The 20,464-nt window shown below is 35.9% G+C and overlaps 2 protein-coding genes and 1 pseudogene across 2 annotated transcripts in view; 1 reads left to right on the top strand and 2 right to left on the bottom strand.

Annotated features, from left to right (window-relative positions):
• The first annotated feature begins 4,879 nt into the window (after positions 1 to 4,879).
• SNRPF (small nuclear ribonucleoprotein polypeptide F) lies at positions 4,880 to 11,982 on the top strand. The gene is made up of 4 exons (XM_006914595.3): positions 4,880 to 5,185; positions 7,134 to 7,259; positions 11,180 to 11,244; positions 11,849 to 11,982. Exons 1-4 carry the CDS (start codon positions 4,895 to 4,897, stop codon positions 11,913 to 11,915), a joined length of 549 nt encoding a protein of 182 aa, XP_006914657.2. The 5' UTR covers positions 4,880 to 4,894; the 3' UTR covers positions 11,916 to 11,982.
• LOC112481900 lies at positions 8,233 to 8,351 on the bottom strand (annotated as a pseudogene).
• Positions 11,983 to 12,787: 805 nt separating the features above from the next.
• The window catches only part of CCDC38 (coiled-coil domain containing 38), a 31,887-nt gene continuing 24,210 nt past the window's right edge, over positions 12,788 to 20,464 (bottom strand). Inside the window, exons 12-14 of the mRNA XM_015591449.2 lie at positions 17,572 to 17,777; positions 15,390 to 15,483; positions 12,788 to 13,139 (exon numbers count right to left, since the gene is read on the bottom strand). Of these exons, the coding sequence (XP_015446935.1) occupies positions 13,026 to 13,139; positions 15,390 to 15,483; positions 17,572 to 17,777 (414 nt within the window). The 3' untranslated portion in view covers positions 12,788 to 13,025. The remainder of the gene's footprint in view (positions 13,140 to 15,389; positions 15,484 to 17,571; positions 17,778 to 20,464) is intronic.

Here is a 20,464-nt window from a genome sequence, read left to right as displayed (position 1 = left end):
TCCACATATGTAATGTTCCTGGCCTCAGCTTCCTCTCTTGGAAATAAAGAAATTGAAAGGGATTTTTCTTTAAGCATTTTTTGTGTGTGTGAATATGTTAAGAAATATATACGATAATTTCTGAACACTTGGAAAAAAACAGAAAAATATAAAAATAACCCATAATGTTATCAACCAGAAGAGAGAGCCACTATTAACATTTTAACATATTTCTCTCTAGAAAGAGGAAAAGATAGAGTGTGAGTGTGCACAGACACACATACATACACAGATTAGGAATGGAATATAACCAAATGTATAGAGGAAATCTACAAATAGAATACTTATTACTAGTTTGTGAAAATAAATTAAAACAAGATATGAAAGATTCTTAGGAAAATATAAATTACATTAATCAACTCAAGAATAAACATCAGAAAATCTGAATAGATCTATAGCTATGAATAAAACTGAAAACATTTGCAGAAACTTACTTCCATGAGGCAGGTATCATTACAATCCCCATTTCATAAAATGGGAAAACTTGAAAGGCTACACATCAAGGAATTAGCAGATCTGGGCCTTGCCGATAGTTTCTAGGATCGAAATCACCATACTCTAAGTAAGTCTGGACCCCAACAAGAAAAATCTAATACGATGGTAGGGCAGTCATTTAACAATCAGTAACCGAGCACCTACTCTGGCTGGTAGGCACTGTTCTGGGTGCAGGGGATGCAAAGATGAATAAGCATGCTATGGTCCCTGTGTCCAAGAAGCTTCTAGTTGAGTAAAGACAGACAAATAATTATACAGACTACACTGCAACACGTTAACTGCTAAAACAGAGGTAGAAAAAAAGTATTGTCAGAGCCCAGAGGAAGGAGTGATGCCATGGGAGTCTGGGAAGGGCTCACACTGAATGTACCATCTGGAAAGGTAGGCAGAAAGGCAGAGACAGGCATTCCATGAAGAGGGAACAGCCTGTGCAAAGGCAAAATGCTATAATCTACATGGTGACTTCTTCATTAAATCCAATTCAAAGAGGCATTATGCTACTTTTGACAAAGTAATAATTCTTTTTCTAAATGTTATTTTATTATTAGTTTCAAGTATACAGTACATTGGTTAGACATTTATATAGTTTATAAAACAATCCCCCTAATTGCTTTCTTGCCTCTGGCTCTCCACCTAGCCATTACATTACTGCTGACTGCATCCCTATGCCATGTTCCCCAAACCCATGACCATCTACCAACTACTAATTTGTACTTCTTTAACTCTTCGCCCCTTTCTCCCAACTCCCCTACCTACCTTCCCTCTGGTTGTCACCAGATTGTCCTCTATATTTGTGAGTCTGTTTTTGATTAATTTGGTTTTTTTGTTCTTTAGATCCTGCATATAAGTGAAATCATATGGTATTTATCTTTCTCTGACTTATTTCACTCAGCATAATAACCTCTAGGTCCATCCATATCATTGCAAATGGCAGGATTTCATATTTTTTTTAATGGCTGAGTAATATTCCATTGTATATATGAATCATAACTTCTTTAAGGCAATAATTCTTAATATCATCCTTTCTTCTTTCATCATGACAAAAACTACTGTGAGTTCACATTAAATCAGTAGGGATATTCGGCAAGAATCTACCGTATTCTTGCTAAATGAGTTGTCAGAGAGTCTATCATGTCATTTGTCTTCTAAGCTAGTTATTATGAAGGCTGTCAGTAAAGAGTAAAATTGACGATAAGCAATATATTCACCAGTCAGCAGGGGGCTGAGAATCTGTTCATTCAGAATCAGCAGGGGACTGTGGGAAATGTCTATTTAAGCAGGCCTGTGAATGACTACCATTCAAAAGAGGAGATAGGTTTATAAGAAGCTAAGAAAGTCTTCCTCTAACTTTAACTCCCAGAAGCTTTCTGTGGGCCCTCTGTCTGCTTATAGATAGAAAATGAAATAAAGCATAGCAGACATTCTGATATGAATGATCTTAACTTTGACCACTCACCAAAACCTGATTCAGAAACTGACAGATGAGTCTGGTGCTATACAGAAGGTCATGTGTATGGGTAATTAAGTCAACAGTCACATATTTCAAAATAATTCACAGTCTTCAGTATAAGAATTTCACTGTCTTACTGAGGCTATGAACTATGTGTGGAATTAAATTCAGATGCTTCATTTGTTTTCCTGAGGTTCTTTCAGTTTGGAATAGAAGAGCTAAGGAGCAAAGTTTGGGAAAAGACAGATCCTGGCTTATTCCTTATGGAACTTCGAGCAAGTTACTTAGCAATTCTAGCTAATAATACCAACTTCATAGAATTGCTATGAGGATTAAATGAGACAATTTATGTAAAGTATTAGCACACAAGCGCTCAATAAATGGCAGCCGTAATGGTGTTGCTGGCTTACATATTATTGTTTTATAGATCCAAGATTTACATATTATTGTTATATAGATCTAGACTTTCCCCAAACAAAATATGCACCTACAGGGAAAAGAAAACTTTTCTTGAGTCTAAATAATTATAGCTAAATGAATTATATTATGAATAAAAATATTTTCTGCTGATCAATTTTCTTTTTCACTGTCAATAATATAATCTAACAGAAAATGATAATCAGACAGAAACAAACCGGTTTTAGTTCCCCTTAATTTACTATATTTATAATTGTTCTACTGTACTTTGAGAATTAAGATAAAAGTATTAACCATATCACTTCAAAACCTCATTTTATAGTGTATGGTTTTAAAATAATTTTACTGCATAGCATTCTCAACATACATGGAAAACTCAAAGTTTTAATCTATAAGAAACTTATTGTTACCTGAATTGAACAACTATTCTGTCCTTTATTTGGGAGATGATAATTAATATTTATTATTAATAATCAATGTTATAATTAGTTTCATAATTGAAAGCATAGTTACAATGCAAGAGATATTCTTTATTTCAATCTTCATTTTTCCATTATTAATTTAAAATATCAGAGACTATGTTAAATATTTATATTACTAATAAATTAATAATACATTAAAGCTGAAAATGCCCTTAACATAATCTATTTCAATCTTTTAATTTGACTAATGCAAAACCAAGGCCTGGAGAGAGAAGTCCAGAGACTTAACCAAATATTGATGGTACCAAGTGTAGTATTTTAAATGTTTTTGTTTTCAGCATTGCAGCAACTATAAATAACATAGCCTGACAGCTGCTAGAACTAATTTAGTGTGGACTAAACCTGACTCCTGGTGACCCTACGAATAAGTGATGTCCACAGTGTTCTCTCCTCAACAGCCCAGCTGCACAACTGTTGACTCATGCCTAGGGCTTCTTTTAGGGAGTCAATTCATTTCATATTTGGTCTTTCTCTTTTCCTGCTGCCTTCTATTTTCCCCAACATTATTGTCTTTTCCAAAGAACCCTGCCCTTCATTATGTGCCTAAAGTAGGACAGCTTCAGTTTTATCATTTTTGCCTCCAGTGATGTTTCAGACTTAATTTGCTCTAGGATCCACATAAGGTAAGATTACTATTTAACACGAGAAAAACGAACTTTAAACACAACTATATAGAAATTACAGTAATATTTTGTTTCCCTTCACTAACAGCTAAAATAAAAGTCAGACTTCTAAAGTATATACTAAGCTTTTGAAAGTTAGCTTCATGCAGCAGAAATAAGAGTTTTTAAGTTGAAGCCCCGCTGTGTGTCCCTGCTCAAGTTACCGCTAAACCTGTTTCTCATCTCTAAAATGGGGCCATAACCACTAAATCACAGTCTTTGTGGTATGATTTCCATTATAACGATTGTGAAGTAGCCTGGCACATAGGTGGAACTCAAAGTCTGTACAAAGGCTAAATATCCATTAAATGATGGTGGAACTAAGGGAACTTAACTTTGGGGTAAATAATTCCAACTGTTTGGCACACACTGCATTAAAACAAATTACTGTATTTTGCCAACATTCTCCAACATTTACATGGACCTTAAAATAATGGTGAACATCTACTGGGCCCTTACATGACCAAGCACAGTCCTAACCTGTTTCGCATTAATTATTTAATCCTAACAACCCTGTGGATAGTACTGTTTTTAAATCCACTTACAGCTGAAGAAACAAAGGCCTAAGTGGGTAAAGAAACTGTCCAACACCACCCCCATGAGATGAATTCCGGCTGCCTACCAAGTCTTATCCTCTACTCCATAATGCCACAATATGCAACATTTAAACCGAAATTCCAAATTTATCTCCTAAGGGCTGCAAAAATAGAACCAAAAAACAGTACTATTCAAAGTGCGTATTCTCTAAGAACTGTATTTAGCATTTCAGATCTGAGTGACCTGAAAGTCTATACAGGAGAAAAACAAGTGAGATTCTGATCAATACCACTATACTGTCAAGGATTAGTTCATGATAGAGTAAACATCCCCCTCGTCCTTAATTATAAATGCAAGTAAAAAGACTGTATTGGGTTTCCGCTGGTGATGCAAAAGAAACAGATCGACAAGGTGATCACCACACCGTTGTCTCAATTTGACTTCATCTGAAATTCATTCTGTACTTGACTTTCTTCGGTGCGTTTCACCTCCCTTAGTCTAGTCTTGCTTCTCCCACTTCCTATAGAGCGGGTTGAAATGAACGTTACAGAATAGAGAACAGTCAGGTAGAAGGGGGCCGTGGCAGAGGAGGCCCCAAATCAGAGAATCTGAGAACTCAAGGGTCCCAAACTCGTTCTCACAGTTATAAAAGGACAAAGGAATGCCCCATTCGTTAGGCTGGCGAGAAATGTCCGCGCTACAGGATGCACGGCATCTTTTAGCCTAACCCTCGAGGCAGGCGAGCAGACCAGAAACCTGTCGGGCTCATTGTCTTTGCAGGCGAGCAGGGACCCTCCCGCGTCCAGCGGCCGATGGTTTCCCACAGGCCTGCACGTCGCAGAAAAGGCACAAACGCACGCTGTACCGCCGGTTGCCAGGACATACGGCCCAGCCACCTCCTCCAATCAGCACAGATCTCTTTGCGTCCAATCACAGAAGCGGAAGAGCTGAAGTCAGAGGTAAAAGGTCACGCTGCTTTTTTGGCGGCCATTTCTCTAGAAGCAGCGCGGTTCGATCCCTGCTATAGTTACTTCAGGCGCGAGGGACGCACGACAGCTGGGTCGGCGGCGAGTATCCTGCGACATTTGTCTGTCGTCACGATGGTAAGGAGGAAAAGAAAGGCTGGAGTCTCCGGAGAGAGAGAGAGAGAGGGCGGGTGACCAGCTTCGCCGGGCCGTGGGGGTTGGTTCGCGCGTTTCCCATTCATCCGCGTGAGGCGCTGCGTACCGGGTCACCAGCCCCTTTCTCCCTGCTCTGGAGGTTTGAGGCGCGCGCCCCTTCCGCTGCCCAGGATTGCCCCTTCCCTCTTCCCCCTCTTGTTCGTTTGAATCGGAGCCTGAGGTATCCTTGCTGGCTGGAGCCACAGGGTCAGGGTAAAGACAAAGCGGTTTTTCACGACCCACTCTTCAAACTGCAGATCCGCTTTCATCCTTTGATGTTGGGACTCCCAGCCCCGCAGCGCTCTGGAACACAGATCCTACCTAGGCTTTGGAGCAGTCATTTGTTCGTTTAGCAGATATTTATTTAGTGCATGCCACTTGCCAGATACTGCTAGGCGCTAGGAATATGAGGTGAGAAGAACTGATGCAGACCCTCGTCTAGGTTAACTCAGTCGGGTGTGGGAGACAGACACTAATCAAATAACAGAAATATATAATTGCAAATAATGTTAAGTGCTAAGAAGGAAGCAAACTGGATGCTGTGAGGGGTCACGATGGTGGTACATTAGAAGAGTGGTTAGAGATGGCATCCTCGGAAGGGAAAGGATTTAACCTGATACCTAAATGATATGAAATATAGCCCCTTGAAGAGCAGGAGGTAGAGTGTATTCCAAGCGCTGGGAACTTGAGCATAGGCCATTAGGCCGGAAAGAAAGCTTGACCACCTGGAGGAATTCACAGAAAGCCACAGCCGTTTGCAAGAATAGTGGTTATGAGAAAGGGTCAGGCAAGACCTCTTGGGTCATTTTAGGAGGTCTGGATTCTATTCCAGGTGCAGTTGGAAGCTATTGAAGCATTTTAAGCAGAGAAATGACATGATAAAGGTAATAGTTGCTGTGTAGATAATAAGTTGGAGAAAGACAGGAGTGAAAACAGTATACTCATTAGGTGATTATTGCAGTAGTCCCCCATGTCTTTTGAGGTCGCTCTGAATATACTTAAAGGAATTTATTAGCTAAGTTTCTTGGTTCTTTTCTTTGGGCTGATGGATGAGTCGATGAGAGAAGGAAAAAGTCTGAATTTATTGAGGATACTCTGGTTTGGTGAATAAACAAACATTAAGTGATAGGTCATGTGTAAGAGGCACTGCTAAGTCAAGTAAGACCCAGTCCTAGAGTCTAGAATTAAAGCAAAGACTCTCAAGTGTGACCTGTCCCTTGCTTCATTCCGTAGCCTCCTATTGGGACACTGGCAACACTAAATTGTTATGTCCCTAACATCACCTTGTTGTTTCATTCTTTCCTCCTTTTACATAGGTGGCCTCCTCTGCCTAGAACAGCTGTCCCCCTTCCCCAGCTCCATGGAAATAACCTCTCATCCTGCCTCTCTCATCATATAAAATGGAGACAGCACTTCTGTTAGACAACCTTTTCTTTCCTCTTAAGGCTGGATTGATTTGGTACCCTAGTACATAGCATATCTCCTCTTACTACATTGCAATGTAATTGCCTATTTGTATGTGTTTTGCTCTTCCCTCTCCTACTTTGAGCTTCTTGAGGACAGGGACTGTTGCCTGCATTTTTTTTTTTTACTGTCTTTACCTTCATTTCTTTATAGCCTGGAACAGTGATTGAGATATACTAGCTATTTACTGTTTAAGGGAAAAATGAATACTTTTATAAGATTCGATGTGTTGACGATAAAATTGGCTAACTGGATATTTAAATTTCTCTGATGCTCTTCAACAAATAAAAGTGAAAATTATGTGAGAGGGAGTCAAGAGTTTGCTTCATTTGGGTACTGTAAAATATTAATGCTTCGGTAGCAGAGAGTAGGCAGTGGGAGCTGAGCTCAGGAGAATAATTGAGTTCTTTTTTTGTTCTTTATGCAGAGTTTGCCCCTCAATCCCAAACCTTTCCTCAATGGATTAACAGGAAAGCCAGTAATGGTGAAACTTAAGTGGGGAATGGAGTACAAAGGCTACCTGGTATCTGTAGATGGTTATATGAACATGCAGGTAAGCTAAATTGTTAAAAAGATCATTAAATTGCATTTATTTTTCTTCACCTTATTCCTCAAAAGTTTAGTGTGATTTATAAGAATACAATTAATTAAATTGACAAACATTGAGCAAAATTCAAAAATAAAAAGTCAAGGTCAGAAAGGGTGTTATAAAAAACTACATGTGAGACATGGTGTTAAACGAAAGTTTAGCCACAGATTTGATTCCTAGTGGTTAAAGTAAAAAGAACTCAGATGTTTGATTCATAAGGCTATACGGGTAACACTAATTTGCAGAAAAAGCAAACCTTTTCCCAGCACTTAGCTCTGAAAGAAATTTTTCAAGTGAAATTCTTAACATCTCTTAATGAATACTCAAGGCACAACATCAAAGTAATTCCATAAAAGTATGTCTTGAGGGAGAAGACAAAGCAGCCAAAGGACTTGATTAACTGACTGCATGTCTGTTAACACTAGCTTCTATAAATATTTCAGCCAAGTTTTTAAAAAGTTGTGATAAAATGTATAACAGAAAATTTACCACTTTAAGTATTTTTAAGTGTACAACTCAGCCGCATTGAGTACATTCACATTGTTCTGCAGCCATCACCATTAACTCCCCATTTCCCCTGCCTCCAGCCCTTGACAAATACTATTCTTTCTGTCTCTTCTAGGTACCTCATACAATATTTGTTATTTTAACCTGTTTCACTTAGCATAATGTTTTCAAGGTTCATCCATATTGCAGTATGTATCACAATTTCATTCTTTTTTATGGTTGAAATAGTATTTCATTGCATATATATACTGCATTTTAATCCATTCTTCAGTTGGTAGACATTTGAATTATTTCCACTTTTTGACTATTGTGAATAATGCAGTGAATATGGCTGTACAGATATCTGCTAGAATGCTTTCAGTTCTTTTGGGTATATATTCAGAAATGGAATTGCATACAGTAATTTTTTAATTTTTTTTTTTTTTTTTAACATCTACATCACCTGGTCTTCCTAGGTGGACTCTCATCTAAGTACTAACCAGGCCCGATCCTGCTTAGCTTCTGAGATCAGATGGGATCTAGCTTGTTCAGGATGGCATGGCCGTAGACTGTTTAATTTTTTGAGGAACTGCCATACTGTTTTCCATAGCAGCCGCTCTATTTTACATCACCAGTAATGTTCACGGACTCCAATTTCTTCACATTCTTACTAACACTTGTTATTTTTTTATTTTATCTTATTTTTTTGACAATAGCCTTCCTAATGTTTTGATTTGCATTTCTCTAATTAGTAGTAATGTTGAGATCTTTTTATGCCCTTATTGGCCATTTATGTAATCTTTGGAGAAATATCTATTCATGTCCTTTGCCCATTTTTAAATTGGGGTGTTTGGTTTTTTGTTGCTTAATTGTAGTTTCCAGCCAGGTTTTTGAGGAAAGAGTTTGAGGTTATGTTTTCCTGAAACTTAGGTATTTATGTGACTGGTTAATGGCAGATGGATGAATTTTAAAGGTTACCTAGACAGGTGTTCAATCCAACCATGACTCCAGGTATTCCACACTGATAGTACTTGTACTTGGAGGCAGAGTACTAAGTATAGGAATACTCATAGCAAAAAGCCAAGATTTTTCTTAATTTAAGAGTCTACCACCTGAATAGATGACACTCATACTCAGGTCTCCAAAGTTCTTATAGAGCATGGTTTTGGCCTGGAAAATTCCCCAAGCAGGAATCATTTACCAAGACCATAGAAAAATCTGAAGAGTATATACCCTTTGTGCTGAAAATGTCCCAGACTTAGTGGTGATGGTTACACAACTTTATGAATATAGTTTAAATCATTGACTTGTACACTTTGAAAGTGAATTTTATGTTATGGGAATTATATCTCAGTAAAAGGAATAAAGAGTACCCACCAAATATTTGGTTTTAAAAGTGATACAACTTCCTAATGAGCCTGTCAGTTAGGAAATGTATCTGAGTGACTAACCACATTGATGATGCTTTTGAGTTTGTTCACTCAGTACATATTTATTAAGTGCCTATTATGTGCCTTGCACTGCGAATACACCAATGAATAAAAGTCCCTACCCTCAAGGAGGGTAACGATATCAGGTAATGATAGATGCTGTGGAGTAAAAGAAACGGAATAGGATGACAAAAGTGTGCCGTGTTGATAGGATAGCCAGGGAAAGTCTCTAGGAGGCAGTAAGTTTAAGCAGAGACCAGAATTGGGTGAGCAGCTGAAGAGTTGCTGGAGAGAGAGCATCCCAGTTTGAGGAAACAGCAAGAGTAAAGGCTTTGAGGCAGGAACATGATTGGTGTGTTCAGAGCACAGCAAGAAGGCCAGAGCAGAATGTGTTAGGGGAAGGATGATAGAATGGTTGGAATGGTAATCATACAGATCCTTTTAAGTGATAGTAAGGACTTTGGATTTTATTTAAAATGTGGTAGAAGGCTTTGGAACATTATATAATTTAGAAATCAGTTGGCAGTATGAATATCTGCCATAAATAATCACTTTTAACAAAAAAAGTCAGTTGATATTTATACATTATTACTGAGAACTGTTCCATACAAAACTAGTTATCTCAACAACCACATATATTTCAGACAAAACCTTATTCTCTGGGCATAGGATGTTACTTTTTGTTCTCTATTGGAGAGGGAATAACATTCAGTCGCAGTATTAATTCATTAGCATGTTTTAAATGCCTTACCTTACATTCTCCGTGAGCCCTATATTTCTTTTCCTTTGCCACTTGCCCAGCTAATGAAGGAAACTTCCCTCTCCTTTCTTGCCTGTTCATTTCTTTTGTGAGTCCCAGGTAGCACAGATTTTGATTTTTATAAATTACAAGTAAAATTTATACCTGTATGTAGAAGGAAAGCTAAATATCTTGATGTAAAATTATAAATAATATAGCTCCCTAACTATAAAGGTACTCTTTTTTTTTTAACTTTTAAATATTTAACATTTAACAGTTGAAACATGAAGGCTTTCATCAAACTTTAAGTCCCTAAAAGATCCCCTTCATAAATAAATGTTTATCACAGAATACATATGTAACTCACCAGCCACAATTTAGTAATGAAAATGTTGAGTTTAAATATCTATGAATGAATTTCAAATCCCAATTCCTAAGGTGTTTAGGATCAAATTTTTTTAACAAGTTTTTTTTTTCTTTATTGAAATATAATTGACATATTTAGTTTTAGTTGTACAACATAGAGATTCAACATTTACATACTCTACGGAGTAATCACCACAATAAGTCTAATAACCATCTGTCACTGTACAAAGTTATGATATTGACTATATTCTCTGTGCTAAGAATTATGTCCCTGTGATTTATGTCTTTTATAACTGAAAATTTGGAAGGTCACTCTTAATTATTTAACCTCTTCTTAAGAACTTGTTTTTCCCTGTTTATTAGCACATAATTTAAAAAGCATTCAATTCTTTGGTTTGGTTGGTGACTAATATTAAAGTATTTAGTATTTTAGCCATAGCTTTTGTACACCCTTTGGGTTCCTCAGTGTGATACTGCAGTATATAATGTTTCTTCCCCAAGAAAGAGTGATGTCTGCTTCTTTGGAACTGAATTTTTAGAAGACTTTTTAATCTCAATTTATTCATAAATTGGGAGACTGCCTTCCTCAGCACATTGTTTTAATATCGAATAGAAATATTACACAACTGAGATTTTAAAAATTGTTCCAATAAGCTTTATTACATATTTGTTCTATATCCATCAATGTTAACTTTACTGAATATTTTTATGAAACCAAAAAGTACTACAGTGGTGATATTAATTATAGATAAATATGAGTTGTTGATATAGAAAGGCCTCAGTTAATAAGTTCTCACCAATATTAGGTGTGTTATAGTATTTTCTTTCTGTATTATACCAGTATATTTTCTTTTTATTTAAAGCTTGCAAACACAGAAGAATACATAGATGGAGCATTGTCTGGACATCTGGGTGAAGTTTTAATAAGGTAAACAAAACAGCAGTAATATATATAAGGAGTTACTGGTGAACATTAGAAATACCCATTTAAATAAATTAATTTAGTGCCTCGATTTCAGAATTACTTTTCATTAATATAACATAATATTCTACAACTAGACTATAAAAGTCTTTGAAATTGTTAAACTTGTCAAAGAAGATTTAAATATTTTGGAGCTGTTCATCCTTAAGATTCTTCTAGTGTTGATACTAAACTTCTAATTCTTAGCTGTAACTTTTTTCAGTGCATTTAGTTGTAGGAACTTGGTGTTTAATTTTAGTTGGGTCTGGCTGCTGTTAGGGATTTTGGTTATATTCATTTTCCAGAACTAACTTTACACCTCCAAATTCTAGTCATTCCCTTTGGAAGATCATAAAGATACCATTTTATAACAACTGCATGGTAAAGTAAGTGCCATGTGCTTTTTAACAAATCTGAGGTAGAAACCTTTTTTTTTAAAGAGAAAGAAAAAAATGCTGTGTTGTAAATTTAGCATTCAGTAGTTTGTAATGAAAAAAATGTAATCATAAATCAGTTCTTATATGGTTTCTAGTTGGAACAACAAAATGGACTGTTTTTCTCTTATTTACAGGTGTAATAATGTGCTTTATATCAGGGGTGTTGAAGAAGAGGAAGAAGATGGGGAAATGAGAGAATAGCCTCTTTTGTGGGGAATCTTTTTTATATATATTTCTAGACAATAAAGATGTTTGTTTTTCAACTTGACTGGTGAACTATTCATATTCAGATATTTGTATGCAAAGCTCAAATGTTGAAACAATTGAAAAAATTTTTCAGAGGAGTAATGCTTTAAAAGTCACCCAACTTCATTCAAGTTGATTTTCTTTTGTAAGTCCACTATTCTGCTTTTTTTTCTATAAGGGAAAATTATTTATATGCATTATAAATGTTTATGAACATGAATTTCAGCTCTTGTATTTATGTATTAACTGAGACCTTTTAAAAGCAACTAATTCTTTTAAAGTTATTTTTGAGTCATTTTGACACATATAAAGTTAAATATTTTCTAAGAATATATATTGTTTTACTTAGTAGTTGACAAACTATGTTAATTTCATATCAGTGTAAGCTAAATAATGTATACATATTATAGCTAAAATTGAAAAATCACCTGAAAATTAAAATGATTGTGGATATAGAACACAACAGAAATTGTAAACTGATAGGCTGACGACATGGTCTGTTCACCTAAAAGAATTAAGTTTTTGGAACAGAACTCTTTAATGTGATTTAAAAACCAGTCTTGGAGTTATGTTCTTAGAACATAACCTAGTGGTTTTCATTTAAGTTTTAAACTCAAAACCCTTATGGTATCTTAGAGTTGTACCTTGTTAAAATATATAGTCCACTGTGATAAAATGTGTACTATGAACTTTCCTGTGCACTGCTTGAAAAAAAAAAAATAGATCATTTAAAGTGTTACATTGTCAGAGAATGCCACTACTGCAATTTAATGGTCATTCACCATATAGTTACATCAGTAAAGTAGCTTTCTATGTGTAACCCCAACTGGTACAACTCAAAGTATAGTTATATAAGGTTTAGAATAATACTTAAAATATGGATAATAAAAATCTTCAACAAAAGAAAATAACTCCCTTTCCCAATCCTATAACCTTTTGAACAAGGACCTATCTTCCTCAAATTGGTTAGGCCAGCATATGGGGCAGAATATTGCCATTATTGAAAACCAAAATCTATAAAATATGCCTAAAACATTCTGGTAATAAACATCTTACTGCTCCTATTCAAGTGAAAAAATATTCATCCTCTACTGATTTTGATTTTGTATCCTTGACTAAAAGTAGTTCCTGTTTGTTACCAGATGGAGGTTTTGAACGATAGATAAGTCGTCTTCCCAGCTGAAACAAAAGACAAAATACTTAATATTCTTCAACATAACCTTTTCCAATTGAAGTATAAGTAAAATACTAATATTAACTTGACTTTTCCAAGGACTAATATGGTTTAAAACAGTAAATCAGTTACAAAAGGATTGATAACCTAATGGACGTCCAACATGTTAGGCAAAATTAAGCAACAATTAGAGCACCATAGTTAGTATGCAGAAGACAGAGCAGTTTTATGGGAAACTTATGGTTTTATGGGGAAGTAGGGGAGATTTAGGTAAAGTCATTGTATAGCATGTTTCAGACATGGTCAGCCTAGAAAAGCACCATGTTTAAGGCCAATATTTGATTTCTCAGTAAGGGCCATAGCAAGTTTTCCTTCATTGGTTGGAAGAGGTTGCTTTCCTCTGCTGAGTACCAATTGACTGACATTTTAAAATCCTGTTAAACAAAAACTTGAGAAAACCATGTACTATCCTCTTAAATGCTAGTAATCCTGTTGGCTCTTGGAGATGTTCCCACCAGGACGTGCCCTCATGCATAGGGAAATCCCTAATTTCACTTTCAAACCGGTTCATTCTCTCTGGGGCATATACTCAAGTATATCATTACTAATTATATTCCTCTTTTAGTCTTTTTTCCCCATAATCATATTTGTTTTGTTTTGCTTTTATATCTGAATTTGTGTAGAAATTTGACGGGGCATCTCCATTGTGTCTCAAAAGGGCAGTATCCCTATATGAGACTATCTCCTACACTGCAGAATGTTTGACATATTTGGTCATCATTATACCAACAAAAATGTTCTTATGGGACTGGAATCCCTGAATTCCTTTTCTAAAGTCAGAATTTTTTCTCCACTGTCAGTGATCTCCTTTGGCTACTTTTGTTGTTATTACTGTCTGAGAAAATTTCCAGTGATGAAGTGTCCCAACTGGGTAAGAATTTCTATCACAGGTCTTTATACATCATCAACTTATCAGGTCATTTTTTTTCAATTTCAAGTTTTTGTTTTCATTCTCATTTTCAGTCTGTTAATTCGATAAGCATTTATTGAATATCCACTATGCGCCAGGCATTGGGGATACAAAAGTCATAAAACTCATGCATGGTCTAGAAGGAAAGATATATTTAAAAATAATCATTTCAATTTTGTGGGTTTAGTATGTAGTATGTACATGTTGGAGGGAGATGAATGGTTAATTCTCCCTTGGGAGGAAGAAAACAAGTCAGGTGTTTACAGGAAGAGTTGAACTAGAAAAGTACAGATTCTTTTAAAAATGAAATGCTTGTTTAAATAAAATAAGATAATAACTTTTTGACATACGTATTGTTATCATACTTCAGAATTTTTTTAAATACCTCAAAAGTTGTGAAATACACAATAAGCGTTCACTGCGGGTTAGCTGTTACTGTGGTAAGAATCAGTGTCCACATTAGCTTTCCACATCATATAACCATAAAATTGGCTTCCTGGACTATATTTCAGACCCTGACCCAAAGGAGGAAGAGTAGCAGGTAGAAACAAAAGGCCCTCTACACCTAGTGTAGAGGCATGGACCATAAGCACTCATTGACTTCCCAGTCCCAAACTTATTATAGGTAATCCCGTGATATAAAGAACCTTGGCTTCTGGTCCTGGTTCTGCTGCTAAATCTGTGGCGACACTGGGTAAGTCATTTTAACTTCAACTATTAATCTCATTATTTTTACAGCGTGAGAATTAGAAGACCCTTTCGGTTATATATAATTCTCTAGGTACACTGTCTCATTATTTAAGTGAAAGCAGCAAGATTCATAGCTACCATTTATAAGAAGAAGCATATATATACAAATAATAGGATATTTCCTGAAGGATGCAGATGAAACTTAGCAGTAGTTGCCTCCAGGGAGGACAGGAACTGAGAATGACTTTCACTGAATACTCTTGTACCTTTGGAACTTTAAACCATATGCTTGTACTACCTCTTCAAACTTAAAAAAAAAAAAATTCTCTAGTTTCATGAACCTGGAGCTAAAGAAAAAGAGGGGAGGGGACAAGTTTCTTTTACTAAAAAGTGGGTCTAATGGAGAATTTAACTAGTAATTTGAATTAATCTAAAAATAACAAGGAACCAGAGAGAGACCAGTTGAAGCTGTGGCCAAGAAAGATTATTTCACTACAGTTCAACCTGGATAAGGTAGATGAATTAAGTATTTTGTTTTTATACCACAGGAGTCACACATTGATGTAGCTGGACCTATTAATAACAAAATACAAACCTTTTTCTTTGGTTGTGCTACCGCTCTTTCCAGTGCAGCTTTTAGCCTTTCCTCCTGGTGTCTTTGTTTTTCTTTCATTTTCTCTTCACGCAGCCTGTTAAGAGGGGGAAAATGTTCTTAACTATAAATCATAGACAGGAAAAAAGATCTACGTCATTACTATTCGGTAATGAACGATCTAAATATTATAAGATTTACTTTAAGGTTAAATGAAAATAATAATTCATCTTTACCCATAACTATGGCTTTTGAATATTCAGGTGAAATCTCAACAACAGATCCTGTTTGTGTTGAAATACGAAGAAATTTGCATGTCACCATTTTAGAGGAAGTAAAAGTCTATCCTGATCTTGGTCTAAAACAAGCACCTCAGCAAAGCCTTCTTGTCACTCCATTCACATTTCAGCACTTTACAGTTTATCTGTACACCAGCCATGTGAATTCACTTCCAGTTATCACTGCCCCCCCGCCGCCGCTTTTTAACCTTTTTATTGAAGTATAAACTATGCAGAAAAGTACACAAATCACAAATATATAGTTCAGTGAATTACCACAAAAAGTGTATTTTCCAGTTAATCTTTTTGAATGGAATTCTCAAATTAAGACCAAGAAATGCTATTTGTCTTGTTTTTGTTAGGGTTGTTACGAAGATAAGTGAGATGACCTGTGCAGTCGATCTACTCCAATGCCAAGTGCAAAATAGGCACTCAATAAGTGCTGGCTATTTTATGGATATGTTTTAAGTGTAACAGTTACCGAACATTTTTTATGCAAAATTAAGTATCATGTTAGGTGCCTCCAAACCATGGGGAAAATCAACTAAAATTCCCTTTGATAAGAATGATAAACAATTAGAATTAGATTTCTTGTATCACTACTGAAAATAACACTTTGATGACCATTTCCCACTGTAAAAAAGATGCAAGTATTACTAGTGTAATTAATCTCAGGTTATGTTATGGAAGGAGTCATTTTTCACTTACAGTTTTTAAAAAATTTGCTTTATATTTGATAAAATTCCATCAGGATCGCCTTAATATATTCTGGACTTCATCTTTATATGGGGGAAACAATGTCTCCCATACACCAAAAATATAAGTAAGAGATAACAAAATATCTCCTATAAATGGCTAATATTTGAGTGCTTAACCATGTGCCAAACATGCTTTAGTGCTTTTACATAGATCCTTTAATTCTCACAACAGCCCTACAAATTATTACTGCCATTATTACTGCCATTTTACAGATAAGCTGAAGTTTAAGAGAGGTTATGCAGCTTGCTTGAGGTCACAAAAGTTGTAAATGGTGGAACCTGGACTGAACCCAGGCAGGTCAGCTCTCATGCCTGTACTAGGAGCCATAGTACTAGTCTGCCTCCCAACATGTTTTTTTTTTTTTTGCTATAACATGAATATATTCTACTTATAAGCATTTTCAGTGTGCCATATAATAGTAGGGATCATATAATAATCATTGTCTCATAAATACTACATACATAAAATCCTTACTTAACTTGGTATGGAAATTATTTGTAAATTGGTGAATTCTCCTGAAAGACCCCAAACTAAGTAAGGATGTGGGGGAGGGGAGGAGGTGCAGTATTTTCCAGGAATGATAATTCTCATGAGCTTGTCTTGAAGAATAGATGAGTTAGTGCGTAAATGCTATTTACAGCAGTTACACACAGGAAAACCTTCATTGCATGGCTCTTTCAGACAATTCTTACATAGATTGAGTGTCTCTGCAGTTTTCCAGTGAAGGGTTTCTAATCTATGCCTTGGGATTTTCACAAGTGCATTTCTCCTTCCACATGATAGCTCTTCAAAAATTTTCTTAGTAGTAGTGAATATTCACCTTGAAAATTCACTTTTCCAAATGAAAGCACCGCTCTCCCATCCTAATCTAGATCAGCTGCCCCGGCGAACTTTGTTCACCTGGTTCCTTTCTTTCACAGTGCTCAAGCACCATTGGTAATAACACATTTATTTTATATGACTCTTTGATGACTGTGTCTCCACACTAAATAGCTTTACGAGGAGGGCAAGCCTGGGTTTGGTTCCTCCCACAGTATCTCTGTATGGTCATCCTTGCCATATAATAATAAAGACTGGCTAAAATGTGGAATCCAAGCAAAAACAGCTACTCATTCAGTCATTCACTTCACTTATATAAGACATTGTACTTTTGCCGTCGTTCTTTCTGTTTTATCCTCTCAATTGCCTCCACGTTTTCTTTGGGAATGGATTCAATGAGGTCACTCAATTCCACCAGGCGAGACTCTACTTTTACCAGCTTTTGAACTGGGTTGAGGCTGCCAACCTCACCATCTCCAATGCAGACTTTGTATACTTGATTAATTTTTTTACTAAGAGAGTCTATCAGTTTTTCCTGAGATTGAGAAGAAAAGGAGAGCAGAAAACATAACATCACTATTTGCTTGTCCAATAAATGTAAAGTTCTGTTTTACTATATTATAATAAAGGCTTTTTATGCTACTAAATGTTTCTTTGTTTAAAAGAAAAACTTTAATATTACATAGAACGGTGAGAAAACGCAGTGATACTTATAACAATTTATAGTCAGATCATTAGCAAGTAACGTGGATTATTTAAAATATTTTAGCCTAGGTATAAAACTAATTATGACTATATAATCTTTTTGCTTGAATATTTTTGTATATCTCATTCCCTTAGCATTCAAGTTGAGGCAACATATACATTTTAAATCCTTTTTCCACTCCAGTGCATTTCCTCACAGCACAGCATGTGAGCTCCATGATAAAACTATAATTATCCTGTATGATAGTTATTTGCATACATGCCTCATCTCCCTTTCTAGACTGTAAGCACCTGGAAGACAGGAGCTATTTCTTATGCTTATACTTGTATCTAAAACAGCGCCTTGCACATAATTGCACATAATAAATGTTTGCTGAACAAATGAATGCATTCTCTCAGAGGAAAAAAAAATTACAAGCAAACGGATTCCAAGGCTGGCCTACAAAAACCTTTTGAGGAGTTAGAATTTCATTCCGTCCATTGGGAAGCTATTGCAAGCATTCTAGTCTAAGCAAAGGCTTAGGCCAAACCTTGCTGATCACTGTACCTGGCTATTGCACTGTTTTAACTGGGGGTAGATATGCCAGAGCTTGTAGGTAACATGTTTCAGGACTGTGAGAAAATTCTCCACTGTGTACTGGGCATCCTTGGTTAATAGGGCCTCAAAAAACTACTGGGCAAAGTAAGTCATTCTCCAGATAGCTTTCTGCCCCAATTCTTGTTTCTGCTCAAGAAAATGAGAATCACCCCCTTTTTTCTCTATTAAAATTACGCTTTTTCAAAGAAAACTTGGAGTACAAAATAATATAAAAAGAAAGTAAAATAAAAGGTCCTATTTGCCATAAAGCCCCTTTTCTCTCCCTAAATAACGTTTATTATATTTCCTATTTAATAACATGTTCCTTTAGAAAACTAAAAATACAGAAAAATATTTTTAAAAAGTAAAATTAACCCATCAAGGAGCTAAAATGTATGTTGCATATGAAAAAAAATATTGCTGCAATGTGAATCATTTAAAAAAATATATTGAACACTGGTTCTGAGAAAAAGCAACCTTAATATGAGAATGGTTAGTAGCTGAAAGAAATTTCTGAAGACTTCTTGAACACCAAAGAGTTTTTTAGAAGTGAATGGGCAGAGGCCTTTTATAACGTCTTTTTTTAAGTTCCCCTTGTCAAACAGGAGAGGAAAAAACAAAGATATTTTCTTAAGATAACAAGGTAAGAATAGCGTAAGAAACAATTAAGGAATGAGATTAAGGAAAATACTCATGAAAAAGTGAGGATCTGGCCCAATGGAGTAGAAAGCAAAGAAAAAGGGAGCTCAAGGCTGAGGCCTACTTATGACGGAAAAGGCAAGTGTCAGTCCAATCCCTGGAGCTGCCACCAGATGGCAGGCCCAGCCCAGAGCATCTCAGGGAAGGGGCTGCTAAGAGGCTGCAAGAGATGGTTAAGTGTTCCTGCTTCAATGCGGCAGGATTCTGAATACCGGGTCAAGTTCCGACAATGAATGGGAAATGATCTGACCAGAGCAATGTTTAGAAGGAATAATTGTATCAAAGCTGGATAGGGGAGGGGGTATATGTCTAGATGTCATTTAAAGTTCCTTTCCAACTCAAGAATTCTGATTCTAATCCATGTCACATTCTGTGTGCTTACTCTAAACAACTCTTCCATTTGAACTGGATCAGCTCCCTGTTCGAAAAATTAAACCAGAGATGAATACACTCTGCAAATTGAACAATGGAATAGCTTACATTCCATTTCATGTTCAGTGAAAACAACTGCTACACAAAACAGCATAAAGTTGAGAGAAAGAAGCCAGATAAGCTAGACATTACGTGATTCCATTTACGTGAAGTTCAAAAACATGAACTGTAATTGATGGTGAGAGAGTGAAGATAGTGGTCACCCTTGAGGGATAGAGACTGGAAAGAGAAATGAGAGAGGCTTCTGGGGATGCTGGTCATGGTCTCTTCTCTGGTATAGGGGATAGTACATGCATATGTTTACTTTGAGGAAATTCTTTGAGAGGTACACTTATGATTTGTGTACTTTTCAATTATCAAATTTATAATTTTAAAAGTAATAAATCCATGAAAAATGTTTTTAAGGGATTAAGTACAGTTAGGAGTGTAAAAGTTTTGAAAGAATAAAAAATTTATTTTATAGTGATCAAAGTTCCAAAGTAACAATTTATGAACACCAAAATTAGGTGCAACTATGCTTATTTACTCATAAAGGATTGTGTTTTGCACATTTTGAGATCTGAAAGGGAGTGGGCAACTGGAAAAATTCTAAGAAAATAATATTTTTCTTCTGCCTGTTTCTTTCTTCCTGCTCTCACCTTTCCTACCCCAGCATTTTATATCTCTAGGACGGAGTGCATCTTCCCAGAGTGTAAGACATGAATGCCCAAATTATAGTTCTAGCCAAAATTATAGTTCTGACCAAAATCTTTAAGAGTATTTTAAAAAGTAATTTTCAGATCAATTGTACCTTCTTTGTTTAGGCATCT

The sequence above is a fragment of the Pteropus alecto genome, unplaced genomic scaffold (assembly GCF_000325575.1).
Source record: "Pteropus alecto unplaced genomic scaffold, ASM32557v1 scaffold94, whole genome shotgun sequence".
In the NCBI taxonomy this organism is placed as follows: domain Eukaryota; kingdom Metazoa; phylum Chordata; class Mammalia; order Chiroptera; family Pteropodidae; genus Pteropus; species Pteropus alecto.
Note: the sequence above shows the minus strand (reverse complement) of the source record. Positions and strands in the feature narration are given on the sequence as shown.